The following is a 13750-nucleotide window of genomic DNA, read 5'->3' as shown; positions in this document are numbered from 1 at the left end:
TATATGCACAAATATAGTATTGCATAGCTTCCTATTAAAAATATACATTTTAAAAGAGAGATTTGTGAGGGGTGGACACTAAAAAATGGATTATGGCTTTAGTTGGTCCAAGGAATGTAACTATATTTAAATTAAACAAAACCAAAAGAGTTGTGTTGGAAAAAAAAGAAAAAGTAAACTTTCACAATTAAACAGCTTGCTTAATTAAAATGAATGAAAGGGAGTTGTGTTGCTTGTGCAGTACTGCATGTTGGTCAATAGTGAACTTAAGTTAGTTCCGTAAAGATAATGTAAGGTTGTTTAGTTCAGTCAACATAACATTCATAATTTAGCTTTAATCTATTTAGTTATGAACTTAAATATCTTTATAAATTAAAGCTGAATTGTGAATGTTATGTTTACTGAACTAAACAACCTTACATTACCTTGATGTAACTAACTTAAGTTCACTAAAATACATATTCTTTCTTTAAGGTAATTGGTGGCACGGTGCCTCAGTGGTTAGCAGTCGCCTCACAGCAAGAAGGTCACTGGTTAGAGTGCCGGCTAAGCCAGTTGAAATTTCTGTGTGGAGTTTGCATGGGTTTTGTTGGATTTAATTTGTTAGATTGGCTGGAATTGTTGGTGGTTCATTCTGCCGAGGCGACCCCTGATAAATAATAGAATTCATACTTTTTCTTCTCAGAATTGCTTATTATTCATTCATTCATTCGTTTTACGCAGCAGATGCCCTTCCAACTGCAACCCATCACTGGGAAAACCATACAAACTCATTCACACACATACATACACTATACAGACAATTTAGCTTACCAAATTCACCTGTACCGCATGTCTTTGGACTGTGGGGGAAACCAGAGCACCCAGAGGAAAACCACGTGAACACAGGGAGAACATGCAAACTCCACACAGAAACGCCAACTGACCTAGCCGAGTTTCAAATCGGCAACCTTCTTGCTGTGAGGCAACAGCACTACCTTCTGCGCCACTGCGTCGCCCCTTGCTTATTATTATGAATAATATAAATATTTTTATTATAAAAGTCATTTACTTTTTTCAGTTTAGCTATTTTTCCTCAGCATTGCAAATTTAGAATAATTCTATGAAAGACAGAAATGTGAGATACAATTAATAGTTACCTTCTTTATTTTGTGGAACAAATCTATACTTTTATCTGCAAACTAAAACATATATACTTTTAAAGTACAGGATAAATGGGGAAATGAAAATCAACTTATTTCCAAAACTGTTTTTCCCCCAATATTTTTTCATACACAAAACCAAAAATACAGATTCATTTTTTTTAGATTTGATTCCATAAAACAAAAACACAAAGCTTCCATCGATCAAATTTGGACTCAATAGGCAAAGGTTGTATGAAACTATAATATAGAAATTTCACAGTTTACTGATATTTATGTGGTTTCGCTTTTTTTAGTAGATGTTATGACAAGCTCAGTCACCATTGGCTTTCAATTTGGAAAAGATGCTACATGAAACGTTTGAGTCTTGCAGTATAAGCAGGTTTGGAACAACATAAGAGTGAATAAAATTTGAGATATGTTTGCTGTGGACATCATGGTGGCGCAATAGGTAGCACGATCGCCTCACAGCTAGAAGGTTGCTGGTTCAAGCCTCAGCTGGATCAGTTCGTGTTTTTGTGTGGAGTTTGCATGTTCTCCCAGTGTTCGTGTGAGTTTCCTCTGGGTGCTCCGGTTTCCCTCACAGTCCAAAGACATGCGCTATAGGGGAAACTGAATAAAACTAAATTGGCCATAGTGTGTGTCTGTGAAAAAGTGTGTATGAGTGTTTCCCAGTGTTGGGTTACGACTGGAAGGGCATCCGCCATGTTAAACATATGCTGGATAGTTGTCGGTTAATTCTGCTGTGGTGACCCCTGATTAATAAAGGAATAAGCTAAAAAGTAAATGAATGAATTTGTGTGTTGTCAGGTTTATGACACATATGTGTATAATAACATGCATATTACATGGGCTACACTGTAAACATGGTTTGAGGACATTCCACATGTCATCATGAGTCAAAAGGCAAAAAAAAAAGTTAAAGTTTAGGAATTTTTTTAAGTTTTCTGTGGCGATTTTATATCTAGGATTAGGGGAAAGGAGACAGAATGTACAGTTTGTAAGCTTACAAATTATTATGTCTATAAAAAGTCCAAACCAACTCCAAAAACAAACGTGTGTGTAAATCAGCTGTCAAGTTTTGTTTTGCTTTATTTTTGAGCTGCTTTTTGACAGGTAAACCTTATGTTCCTCAAGATACATGCTAATATTATTCCTTTAAAATTTTTCACGAGGTCAACACGATATGAAACGTGTTTTTCGTAATAAATGTTTAATGTCTCTACGCTGCTGCTAAACCAGGCTGCTCGTGCAACTTCCTCTGCGCGCAGGTGCTCGAGGCCCCGCCCACCGCTGATGCTGCTGCTGCTGCTGGCCGTCAACCGGACACTCACATACAATAATCTGCGGTCCACTGCGGCTCGGGCTGAAATTACCTTCTCATAAACTCGCATACGCTCGCGTGCGTTTGCCCTCCTCATTCGACAGCTTGTTCTCCTTCCACACGCTTTTTGCGCAATCAGCTCTTCCGCATTTGAGACAGTCGGAGCTTTTAAAGCGCAACATAAGGACGAATCGAAAGGTTACAGTAACAGAGCTGAAGGACTACCGCGAAAACCGCCCGGCGACCGCGCACACTTACAACTGCCATGACAGACTGTGGCGAGGATGCCAAGCTGGAGGCGACGAAACAGGCCAGCAAAGAGTTTAAAGAGAGCGAGAACGTAGCCGAGAAATACTCCGCGATGACAGCCACGAAGCACAGCGACGTGAACATGAACGTCGGAGAGCTGTCCGCCGCGTTCACTGCGGTCCCGACCCACAAATCCGTCAAAAAGGTAAGCGCGCTCGTTAAGAGCCCAAACACGCCTCAGTCTGTGCACCAAAAACACCGCAGTTAAGTTCGGGACGTGTGTTGCTCACTTTACCGGATCATTAGGAAAGATTATCCCTGACAGGAGTTGAACTAGAGGTGTGCTGGAGCCTATTAGAGTCACGTGACGCGCATTTCCAGGCTTTCCACAGTTCTGTTCTCGCCGCATCCAGTAGTACATTTACCGGCTCTGCTCCGGTCGTCATGTTTGGAGAAACCGCTGACCTTTGTGTATTCTCAGATATCACGTAAGCTAAAGGAAATGTAGGGAATTTTATTATTATTATTTTTTTATTGTATCTAAAATTAATCTCTGATTTCTAACACCTGGGATGGTAGTAGCTATCTAGGACAATGTCACAGAGATCAAAGAGTGAAGATACTCAGCAAAGATAGATAGATAGATAGATAGATAGATAGATAGATAGATAGATAGATAGATAGATAGATAGATAGATAGATAGATAGATAGATAGATAGATAGATCATTTACAGTGCAAATGAAATATGATCTTTCTAAGATTGTGTAAATGTTTTCAGGGTGGCCCTCTGGAGTGTGTGTGAGGGGGTGGTAAAGGAGGCACATACTACTCTGCCCACTCGCTCATCGAGTTGTCAGCTGGTTATACAACAGAGCCAAGGGCTGTTCTGCTGCTTCTCTTCAGCTGCATTACACTCAGCGCCAAATCAAATTCACTGCTGATGTTTGCAGAACTCTTTAGTATTAAAAAATCCAATTTAAATAATTATGCAGTGTGCATGTACAGTTATAATACGTAAGTTCTGTACTAAAAAATAGTGTATTAACTGTTAAGGTGCTGTTTGAATGGCAGTCAAAAATGACAATTTCTATTTCATTGACATACATGTAATATATGCTAGTTTAGTTACGTTTGTTATTACATTTTTTGGATCTAGAAGACTCTGGTACTAAATTATATTTAAACAGTTGTTATAATACATTTATGACATATTTATAGCGTTCTAAGCATCTAACTGAAGAAGCATTTCCAGTTTGACTCAAATCTTTAATAATTTAGGCTCATTTTAAATAATAAGATACGCATTAGATAATAGGGCTGCACAATATATTATTTTAGCATCTTTATCGCAATGTGTGTATCCACAATAGTCACTTTGCAAAGATCTGCAATATTGAATTGGGATTATGTTTGGCCAGGAGCCACAGTTCAGAACATAGTTCAGAGTCATTGGAGATTTTAACCATAATGGAGCAAATGTTTATAATTTACATGTTTTTAAGGCATGTGACTAGGGCTGGGCGATATGGCAAAAATGCAACCTCAGTTAAGTATTTTCCATATTAAACGAAAACGATATATATTTCGAGATCAGCTTCCAGATTTAAAAGAGTATCCCAACAATGACTGATGCCACAAAAACTAGAGAGTCCATTAAATAACCTATTATTGGTGGGTGATAATATTTGACAGCCAAAAATTTGGTGCATTAATATCAACACACTTCTTGATTCCCATTGTTCCACATTTCTGCTGTGTGGTTGGCTCTTAGATCAATTTAGAGTAAAAAAAAAGTCCAGAGCTTATCCAGAGCTTATCATCATAAATTTTATTGCGATTCGATATAATATCGTTTATTAGCCCAGCCCTACATGACTGTATGAGCATATCAAGAATGTTCGTTTCAAAGCATTCAGGCACTAAGAATTGTACCGTTTAAAACTTTAATAAAAATATTTTATTGAATTATTTATACAATTAAGATGCTATGTAGTGCTATTTTTGATGATTCTATATCTGTGCTTAAATTCTTACCAAATAGAAAGATTTAAGTCGTTTGGTGAAATTGTATTCATATCGCAATTTATATCGCAGAAAAACAAAACATCGCAATGTCTGATTTTTTCCAATATCATGCAGCCCTATTAGATAATCATAAGTAGGGATGTCCTGATCAGGATTTTTTGCCGTCAGAGTCCGAGTCATTTAATTTTGAGTATCTACCAAAACCGACACCCGCGTCACAAATGGCACACTATCCACTATGCACTCATGCACTATGTACTTATGCACTTACACACTCAACAGCATAGTAAATGTATGTAGTGTCGTCCCAAATGGCACGCTAATGTTTTTTTACTAAGTGGAAATTCAAACAGTTTCCCTGATGACGTTTGACGGTTGCCAAATCAGTATCAAATAAATTAAATAAACGACCGAATTATCAAATAATACCTGCCGTGAGTATAACTGCATTCACCATCGGGAGGCGCTATAATCACTCTCGTAGGAGAATTTACTTTCACTATCCAAAATAAATAAAGTTATCCAACATGTGCGCCGATAGCTCCGCCCCTTCCGCTACGTAAGCAAACCTGCGGTCGTTGAGTGCGTGAAGTGTCCATCATTACACACTTCATTTTAGCAGCTGAATGAGTGCATCATCCGGGTAATTAAAGTGCACTTATTATTTTTAGAGTTTTCAGGGTGAACACACTACTTACACTATTTATGCTACAAAATGGCGTAGAATAGTGCATAAGTATGCGATTTGGAGACGCAGCTATACTCGCGCTTTCCACTTCAAGCTGCTTCCGTGTTCTACTTTGCCGACGTTTAACCAATAGCGTCTCTGCAACAAGTGATGTCATGCTGCAAACGTTGCTGTTTCTGTGTAAGTCAAGAAAGGTCTAACTCTGTGCCACCGCATAACTATAGATGTGTTAAAAAAAGAGAATATATAATATACATATATATTGGAGTCCTAATGGGAGTTTATCCCATTCCGATCTAGTCTGAAACCGCGTGATCGGGCCCGATTTCCAATCATGTGATCGGATCTGGACATCCCTAATTATAAGTAATAATAATCAAAGCCATAAGTCTAAACAAACAAACTTTGTTCCAAATTCTTTATAGGCTAAGGATATCTTTCGCAAGTTTTCACTAACAAATGTTTTATGTTAGATGCATTTAACAACACCAGAATGAGTTTTTAAAAGGACCATTTAACACTTTTACCCATTATTCTTTGTGTCACACGGCATATGCTAAAATGTATACTGAGTTTGGTACCATTCCAATGAAGTCAACTAAATAAATAATCACCAGAGGATTAATCATTTTGCAAACAAATAGTGAAGTTTTCAGAAGACGAGTAATCTGAATATGTTGTGTACGTGTGTACAGATGCTGTGGTTCCACACAATCGATTTGTATTGGAAAGGAATTAGGCTAACTTCTTAATTTTTACAAATGTAGGTGGATTGAACATAAAGCATTTAAGTTATTGCAAACAAAAAAATCTGAAGAATTGTGTTGTTTCAGCTCATTTTACATAAGTAGTTTGATCAAACAGCAAACGTCATTTTTTTGAGTATACACTGTAAAAATGCAGGGTTCCACACAATTCCTTTATGTTGTCCCCGCACAAATCAGTTAGGTTAATTGTTTTTACAAATTTAAGTATATTGAACATTAAACAATTAAGTTGTCCCAAAAAACTCCATTAAAATAACTAGTTTGAACAAACATCTAGCCTCATTTTTTGATTTTGCATAGCACTTTTATATGTAGAATTTGGCTGAATTTCACAAATTATTTTTTACATAAAATAACCTTAATAGTAATTTATTGTTAAACACTCTCCAATATTCAAAAAGTAATACTACCTGGACTCAGAGTTATCTGATGTAATTAATACAGGGTTTTTCATAATAACATGTTAATACAAAGAACAGTTGATCTCTTAGAAACATTATGTGCTTGTCTTTTAGCACACAAATTACCTTGTAACAGCCAATGTCTCTTTTGAGGAAAGCTCAAAGGTTTGAAAATCGCAGACATTCATCTGTCTTCCCCTCTGATCATGCATATTCCCTCTTTTGTGTGTGTACTGGCACTGCTTTCCACTAGTCATCACGATTATTTTTTTTTCTGAAACCGTATCCTCTTTTCCTCTCAGTTTGAGGAGGGTGTGAGAAAGTTTCTCTCTCGGTACCTCTGCTAGCCCTTTCCCTCGCTGAGCAGGAGGCTCTGATAACATTGTGAGAGAAAATTGCTCAGACTGGAGAAATATGACACCTGTTTAGGAACATTTTCTCTGGTTTCTCTGGCCAAATCTTGGCATGGGGCCTTGATCAACCCCTACCTGCTATAAGAGCCCTGCAGTGACCTTGGGTTTTTCTCATTGTGTATATTCAGCCTGTCAAATGGGAAATATGGAGAGCTTTCATTGCATCCAGACCTCTCTTAATGCTCCGTTACATTCATTTCAATTAAATGACTCTTTCTGCTTCCTTACTGATTCTTTGCTTGTTCTACTTGATACACATAGTTTTAAAGATTAGATCAAATTTCAGCCAATTATCAGGGAAGTTATGGGTTTGGATGTCTAGTTCTGCTGAATGGATGCATTGTGGGTTTAAAGCGATGGTGTTGCTTCAGTGCTTGAGCTGATATTCGGGTCTCTTTACACCGAGCAGTCATCTGAGAGAGCTTAGATCGCGTTTCATTTATTCACGATAGACCATCGGCACTTCAGAGCTCAATTATTTCATTTACTCAAGAACATGATTGCTTTTGACTTGGCTGAGCCGGATGCTGAAATGTCTTTAAACAGAGTTTAAGATGTTTCATATTCTCAGCCAAATCCTGTTAAGGCAATTTAGTTACGTCAACATGACTTGGGGGGAAAAAACTGGGTTGAGAACTAAACAGCTTCATCAGCTGTTTAGTAAATGGCCTTTGTTAATGGTAAAACTCTGTCACAGGCTGGTCATTGTTAGACTTTATTACTGTGAGTTGAGTATTACATCGGCATAGTATGTAAACGACCTCAGGGTAAAAATAAAGTCAAAATATACAAATATAGTTGTTACAAAATGTGTATGAAAAGTATAAAGATACAATAAAGAACAGACGTTACTGAGGGCAAAATGTATGCAATTGTTCTAGAATATGCTAATTTGTATGATTTTAACATTGATAATGGTGTCCGCGGGGTCTAAAAAAGTATTAAAAGTTGACAAATAAATATAAAGAAATTTAAGACCCTTAAGAGTATTAAAATGTTTTAAATGCTGAGTGGCAAAGTATTAAATATTGTATTATTTTAGATTATACTGTGCATATGTATAGTTGTATGCTAGCATTTAATCTGCGAATAGTGGGATGCTACATAGTTTATGAAATCGATAAAATCCTGCTAGATTTGTCATCATGCTGCTTTGTTTACTGCAGTAACCAAGGCAACACTGTTATTTTATGCTGTTCTAAGGGCACCGCCTGCTGCATTTTTATTCAATATATGAATAATGTTTTATTTTAGGATTAGTTACTTACAATCAGCATTTAGTCAGTATTAGCCAATTTAAAATGTATGAATAGAGTTTTAAAATGTATTAAATTTCACTCTCTGATTCCTGTATATATCCTGATTTAAGATCTTTTTTTGGCATTTTTGTAGGAAAAAGAGAGGGACAGGATCATGAAAGGTCCACGTGTTATGATTTGAAGTTGGGACGCCTGAAGCACTGTTGCGCTGTGACTAGGCTATTGCTCCGACATTATGTTTAGTTTTGAAATTAAACCTAGTTTAGACAGTAATACACCTGACCTTTTTACTAGATTTACTTCACAGACATCTGACAGTCATGATGCAAAATTATTTTTAGCAATAAAAATCACACATCTTAAAATCATTAGTTATGAGATTTAAAGTGCTGTTTTTAAGAGTGCACATTTGAGTACCTACTCTAGTATCAAAGTGGAACTGCAAGATGACATAAAAGCAAATTAACTGAGAGCAAAGCAGAAGCATTGCTCGTGATTTGTAGTATTACTCCATCAATTGTGACAACAGTTTGCACTAGGGGTGTACCGATACACACATATATATATTCATTCATTAATTTTCTTGTCGGCTTAGTCCCTTTAATAATCCGGGGTCGCCACAGCGGAATAAACCGCCAACTTATCCAGTACGTTTTTTACGCAGCAGATGCCCTTACAGCTGCAACCCATCTCTGGGAAACATTCACACACACTCATACTCATACACTACGGACAATTTAGCCTACCCAATTCACCTGTACCGCATGTCTTTGGACTGTGGGGAAACCGGAGCACCCGCAGGAAACCCACGCGAATGCAGGGAGAACATGCAAACTCCACACAGAAATGCCAACTGAGCCGAGGATCGAACCAGCGAACCAGTGACCTTCTTGCTGTGAGGCAACAGCACTACCTACTGCGCCACTGCTTCACACACACACACACACACACACACACACACACACACACACACACACACACACACACACACACACACACACACACACACACACACACACACACATATTGAACTGTTATGAGGCTCTCAGTTTTGTGTGCATTACAAACTGAATGATTCATCGCTGTTATTTGTGAAATAAAGAGTTTGTGAAATATAACATCTGCAAAATAAAAAGTATGTGAAATATTATGTTCTCAGTGCCACTGCGCTCGACAAGACAGACAGCACTGTAAAAGGCAATGTGTGGTCTACCCCTCCCACCCTCAAAGAAAAACACATTACACCAGTAATGGCACATGAAAAATGAGCTCATTACAATATTGCTAATAACATTATTGCAATGATCAGAATCAGGCCCGTGCAGAGACGGTCCAAAGGGCATGTGCAGGATACATTTTTTGAAGGGGGGCGCGTACTGAAGAGCGGTGTTGTCGCGCGTGTTCTAATCAGCTGTGTTGTCGCGCGCATAATGTAAAGTGGGGGAGGGGGGGGGGGGTTGAGCGCGCATACTCAAGATCAGTGTTGTCGCGCGCCTACTGAAGGGCGGGACGGAGGGTGTGTCGCGTCGCGGGGGCACTTTTGATCATTTTGGAAGGGCACTTTCTATCCAAGACTAAAAAGGGCATGTGCACTGCACAGGTTGAGCCCTATGTGTGCACGTGCCTGATCAGAATATAAGAACTATCTTACTGCACGTGTCCGGCAAAACAAAAACTCTGTACCTGAGAGCGCTTTTGCAACACTTAGTTTATTCCTTTCTCCAACTATTGTGATTTATTGGGATTAAACATAAAAACATTAAGTTGTCCCGATAAAATCTCAAGAATTGTGTTGTTTCAGCTTATTTTAATTAAGTAGTTTGAATGAGCAAAAAAAATACTATTTTTTGAGTGTTTCAGATAAGTATTCTTAATTAAAAGTTTATGAAATCAGTCTTCAAAGAAAAATAAAATTGCATGACTTTTTCCATTGTTTATAATATTAAGAAATATATTTTGACCTAAAAAAATTGTTCTTTTGCAAAAAATCGGCATATTACAATAAAGGTAGTGGTTTTACTTATTTTCAAAAATTGACTTCAACTCCTTGTTCAAACTATGTATTTAAAATGAATTGAAGCAACACAATTCTTATGTTTTGACAACTTAATTATTTTGTGTTCAATCCACTTAAATTAGTAAAAACTATTACGTTAACTTGAGCGGTTTGTGTTGAAACAAGATGAATGAATTGTGTAGAACCCAGCATTTTTCACAGTGTGTATATTTCATATAATGTATATGTGTTTTTGTTTATGTATATAAAACGTCAATTACATCGATGTGGCCGTTGATGGCTTTTTGTTCAGCGTGAAAAAAACAATATATTGATTGACCCCTAAATTCCAAACCCACTGTTATAACATATTTAAACTAACCCCTATAATGCAATCTCTTCCATTTATGGGCTAACAGTCGGAAACTATACATAATCATTATATTAATAATTCACTTACATTTCACAATCAACTGACAACCCTGCTTTTTAAAGCACTAAATCAAAAGCCCTAGCACTGCATCTGAGCTTGTTGTTTTTGTTGACAATCATGCGGAGTGTACACTGCATGACCTCAGCCTAGGATTAGCGACTGTGGCCGAGCGCCAGGCTGGTAACATTAGGACTTCAGCAGGTATTGGCAGAGTCACGGTAAACGGCTCAAGCGTCTGCTGGCCTTGTCCTGCCTGTCTGTTTCCACCACTATGGATCATTTTGAGCTTTAAAGCGGAACAGTCGATAAACTGCAATGGATTTCTTTTTCAGCTATTTTTAGTCAGATCTCGGAATAGAGTTGACCGGCATGACCTACTGTGGATGCTTTTGGGGTTTGCAGAAACATGCTTTAATTCCCGCCAGATTCCTGTTTTATGAGCCGCTCCGCATAAACTCTGCAGGAGAGTCTGTTTCCGATGGCACTAGGAGAACCAGTCGGATTAAAACACTCCAGGGCAACAAATACACCCTTCCTTTGGTATTCCTGAACACAAACGCTGGCTGCAAGGGAACGGCGGATTACAGAAGGAGAGCAGAAAGTAGGCAGGTCGGGTTTGCGAGTGCTTGATTTATTGGTTCCCTTGTCACCTCCCCATAGCCTCATGTCCGCTGTAAGACGTTGAAACCTCCCCCTGTAAAAGTACAGTAGTCAAACAGCAGTTTGTAATAATACACAGGCAAGAGCTCAGGCCAGACACACACACACACACAGGGAACATGAACCATGGCTATGACTTTCCCAGGGTAAGTGACACATTATGCTAACTACTTCATCATACAGCACGACACAGAGAAAATGGGGTTTATATACATTGAGGAATAATACAGTATAGCTGTGTGGGGGAAAAATCTATATATTAATAAAAACTTTGGAAAAAATGAAATTAGGTATCTTTACATACTGTGTGCATTGTAAGATGTATGACAGATTGTGTGTGTGTTTAGGTTTTTGCTTAGAATTAAAATGTAATATTGAAAATATTTTAATAATTATTTTTAGGGATTTTCACCTCTGTTGATAAATATGAATGTTTCATTATATTCTGATATATATATATATATATATATATATATATATATATATATATATATATATATATATATATATATATATATATATATATTAACTGGCTATATATTTATAATATTTTTATTTATTTTATTTATATATTTTTATTTATTTATGATGGTCTAATTACACGGTCTAATTATAAAGTTTTGTCAGTGTTAATAAAAATGCTAAAAAAATGAAGTTATTCATTTTTTTTTTACCTTTATTTATATTCTTTAAAATTTTTAATTCTTCATTAATGGTATTGCAAATTATTTTATTATATTATAGAACTAAATTAATATAAAAGTCCTTCTGAACTTTAATTGTGAACAATCAAATAAAAAATGTTAAAAAAATAATAATAAAGTGATGATTTTTTTCTACTAGTAAAATGAGTAAACAGAGGAACTAATAATTTGTAATTATTAAGCTAATAATTTAATTGTTTCATTTATCAGCAATCTTTCAACCATTAAACTATTTCAAAATCAGCATATTAACCCATGTGTAAAATCAGCATATGAAAAAAAAATAAAATAAAAAATAAAAAAGATATTTCATTTTAATATTACATGATAAACTTGTTTTAAAAAATTGTATGTGCATAATCAGGTTAATATACTATCTTATCAGGGTAATCACATATTTAGAAATATAATTTTTATACATGTTTGTGTATAGCATTCCAGTACCCATCAGCAAGCATTTTTTGCTTTTAAAAGATGTCTAATAGATGTCTAATGGACGTCTAAACAGTAGTCTTGGCAACAACAAGGCTAAATTTGGGCTGTCAGTGAAAATCTAATAGATTCTTAAAAAAAGGCCAAAACTAGACTAGTCATCAAATAAACACAATTGAATGACTTCACAAATACAGTCTGTTTAATCTGTCTATTTGATGACTAGTCTAGTTTTGGGCCATTCTTAGATGTCTATTAGATTTTCACTGACAGCCCAAGTTTAGTCTTGTTATAGCCAAGCTGTCTACGTTTAGATCTCTATTACACGTCTATTAAGCACGAAATTGTTTGCTGGGTTATATCTTCCTCAATAAACCTTGTAAATGGTACTTGTCTGTAATCATCTATTGTTTTATAAGATACAACACCTCAAATCTGATTTAAATCTGGCCTTGTTGAGGTCTTATAATGCAGGAATCACCTCTGCCTTTTCCCTCATAAAAAACATGTGGAGACATTATGCTATAGATCATAGGTCCTGAACTCAATTCCTGGTACAATTTTAATCATTTAACTGACAGTGTAATCAGTGAGATGAGCTCAAAGTGACATTAACGCTTATGAGGCTTCATCATGGTTCATAGCTTTCTATTGGTCTCCGTCTGTTAGTCTTTCACCTGCAGATGTATATCTCTGCTATTCTCTGATCGGTACTGTCTGGTTATTTCAAGCACTTTGAGTTCCAAGCTCTACCCGGGGGTCACAATATCATCTCTCAATGGCATTTTTATTATCACTTCAATTTCCTTGAATCGCCAGCTGTGTGTTTTGTCAACTTCAATGGCATGTCATGCAGTTTTGTGTCCAAACACAACTAAACTCAGGATTTATGTGCTGTCTGTCAGATCACATGTTAGATAACAAATAAACCTATTTATGATATTCTTAAAGCAACACTACTGGGGGAACTGAACATTTTCTGGGATTGTGAATGTTTTGAGTAAAGAGAAATTGGTGTACTGTGTCGTTGCATATCAAACTAAAATCTGAAGTCATGTTAAGTGTAGGGAAGAGTTGGAGGAAAACAGATCTATGGAAAATAATAATAATAATAATAACTTTTATTCTTAGCGCACTTTTCTCAGACCCAAAGCACTACAAGGCAGACAGAACAAAGCAAAACAATAAAACAGTAAAAAGACCACAATAAAACAATAAAATTTGAACGATGTGATTACATTAACAAAAATAATCA

General features: G+C 36.5%; 1 protein-coding gene across 2 annotated transcripts in view; it reads left to right on the top strand.

Annotated features, from left to right (window-relative positions):
* Positions 1-2442: 2442 nt before the first annotated feature.
* Positions 2443-13750, top strand: part of ahcyl1 (adenosylhomocysteinase-like 1) — a 39281-nt gene continuing 27973 nt past the window's right edge. The window contains exon 1 of one of the 2 annotated variants that reach the window (NM_201293.2): positions 2443-2920. In NM_201293.2, the coding sequence (NP_958450.2) occupies positions 2732-2920 (189 nt within the window). In that variant the 5' untranslated portion in view covers positions 2443-2731. Of the gene's footprint in view, positions 2921-11432; positions 11506-13750 lie in introns of those variants that run through there. The other variant, NM_001431061.1, reaches the window with a different exon arrangement.

The sequence above is a fragment of the Danio rerio genome, chromosome 8, assembly GCF_049306965.1.
Source record: "Danio rerio strain Tuebingen ecotype United States chromosome 8, GRCz12tu, whole genome shotgun sequence".
Lineage (NCBI taxonomy): Eukaryota > Metazoa > Chordata > Actinopteri > Cypriniformes > Danionidae > Danio > Danio rerio.
This window is presented reverse-complemented; position numbering and strand designations above follow the sequence as displayed.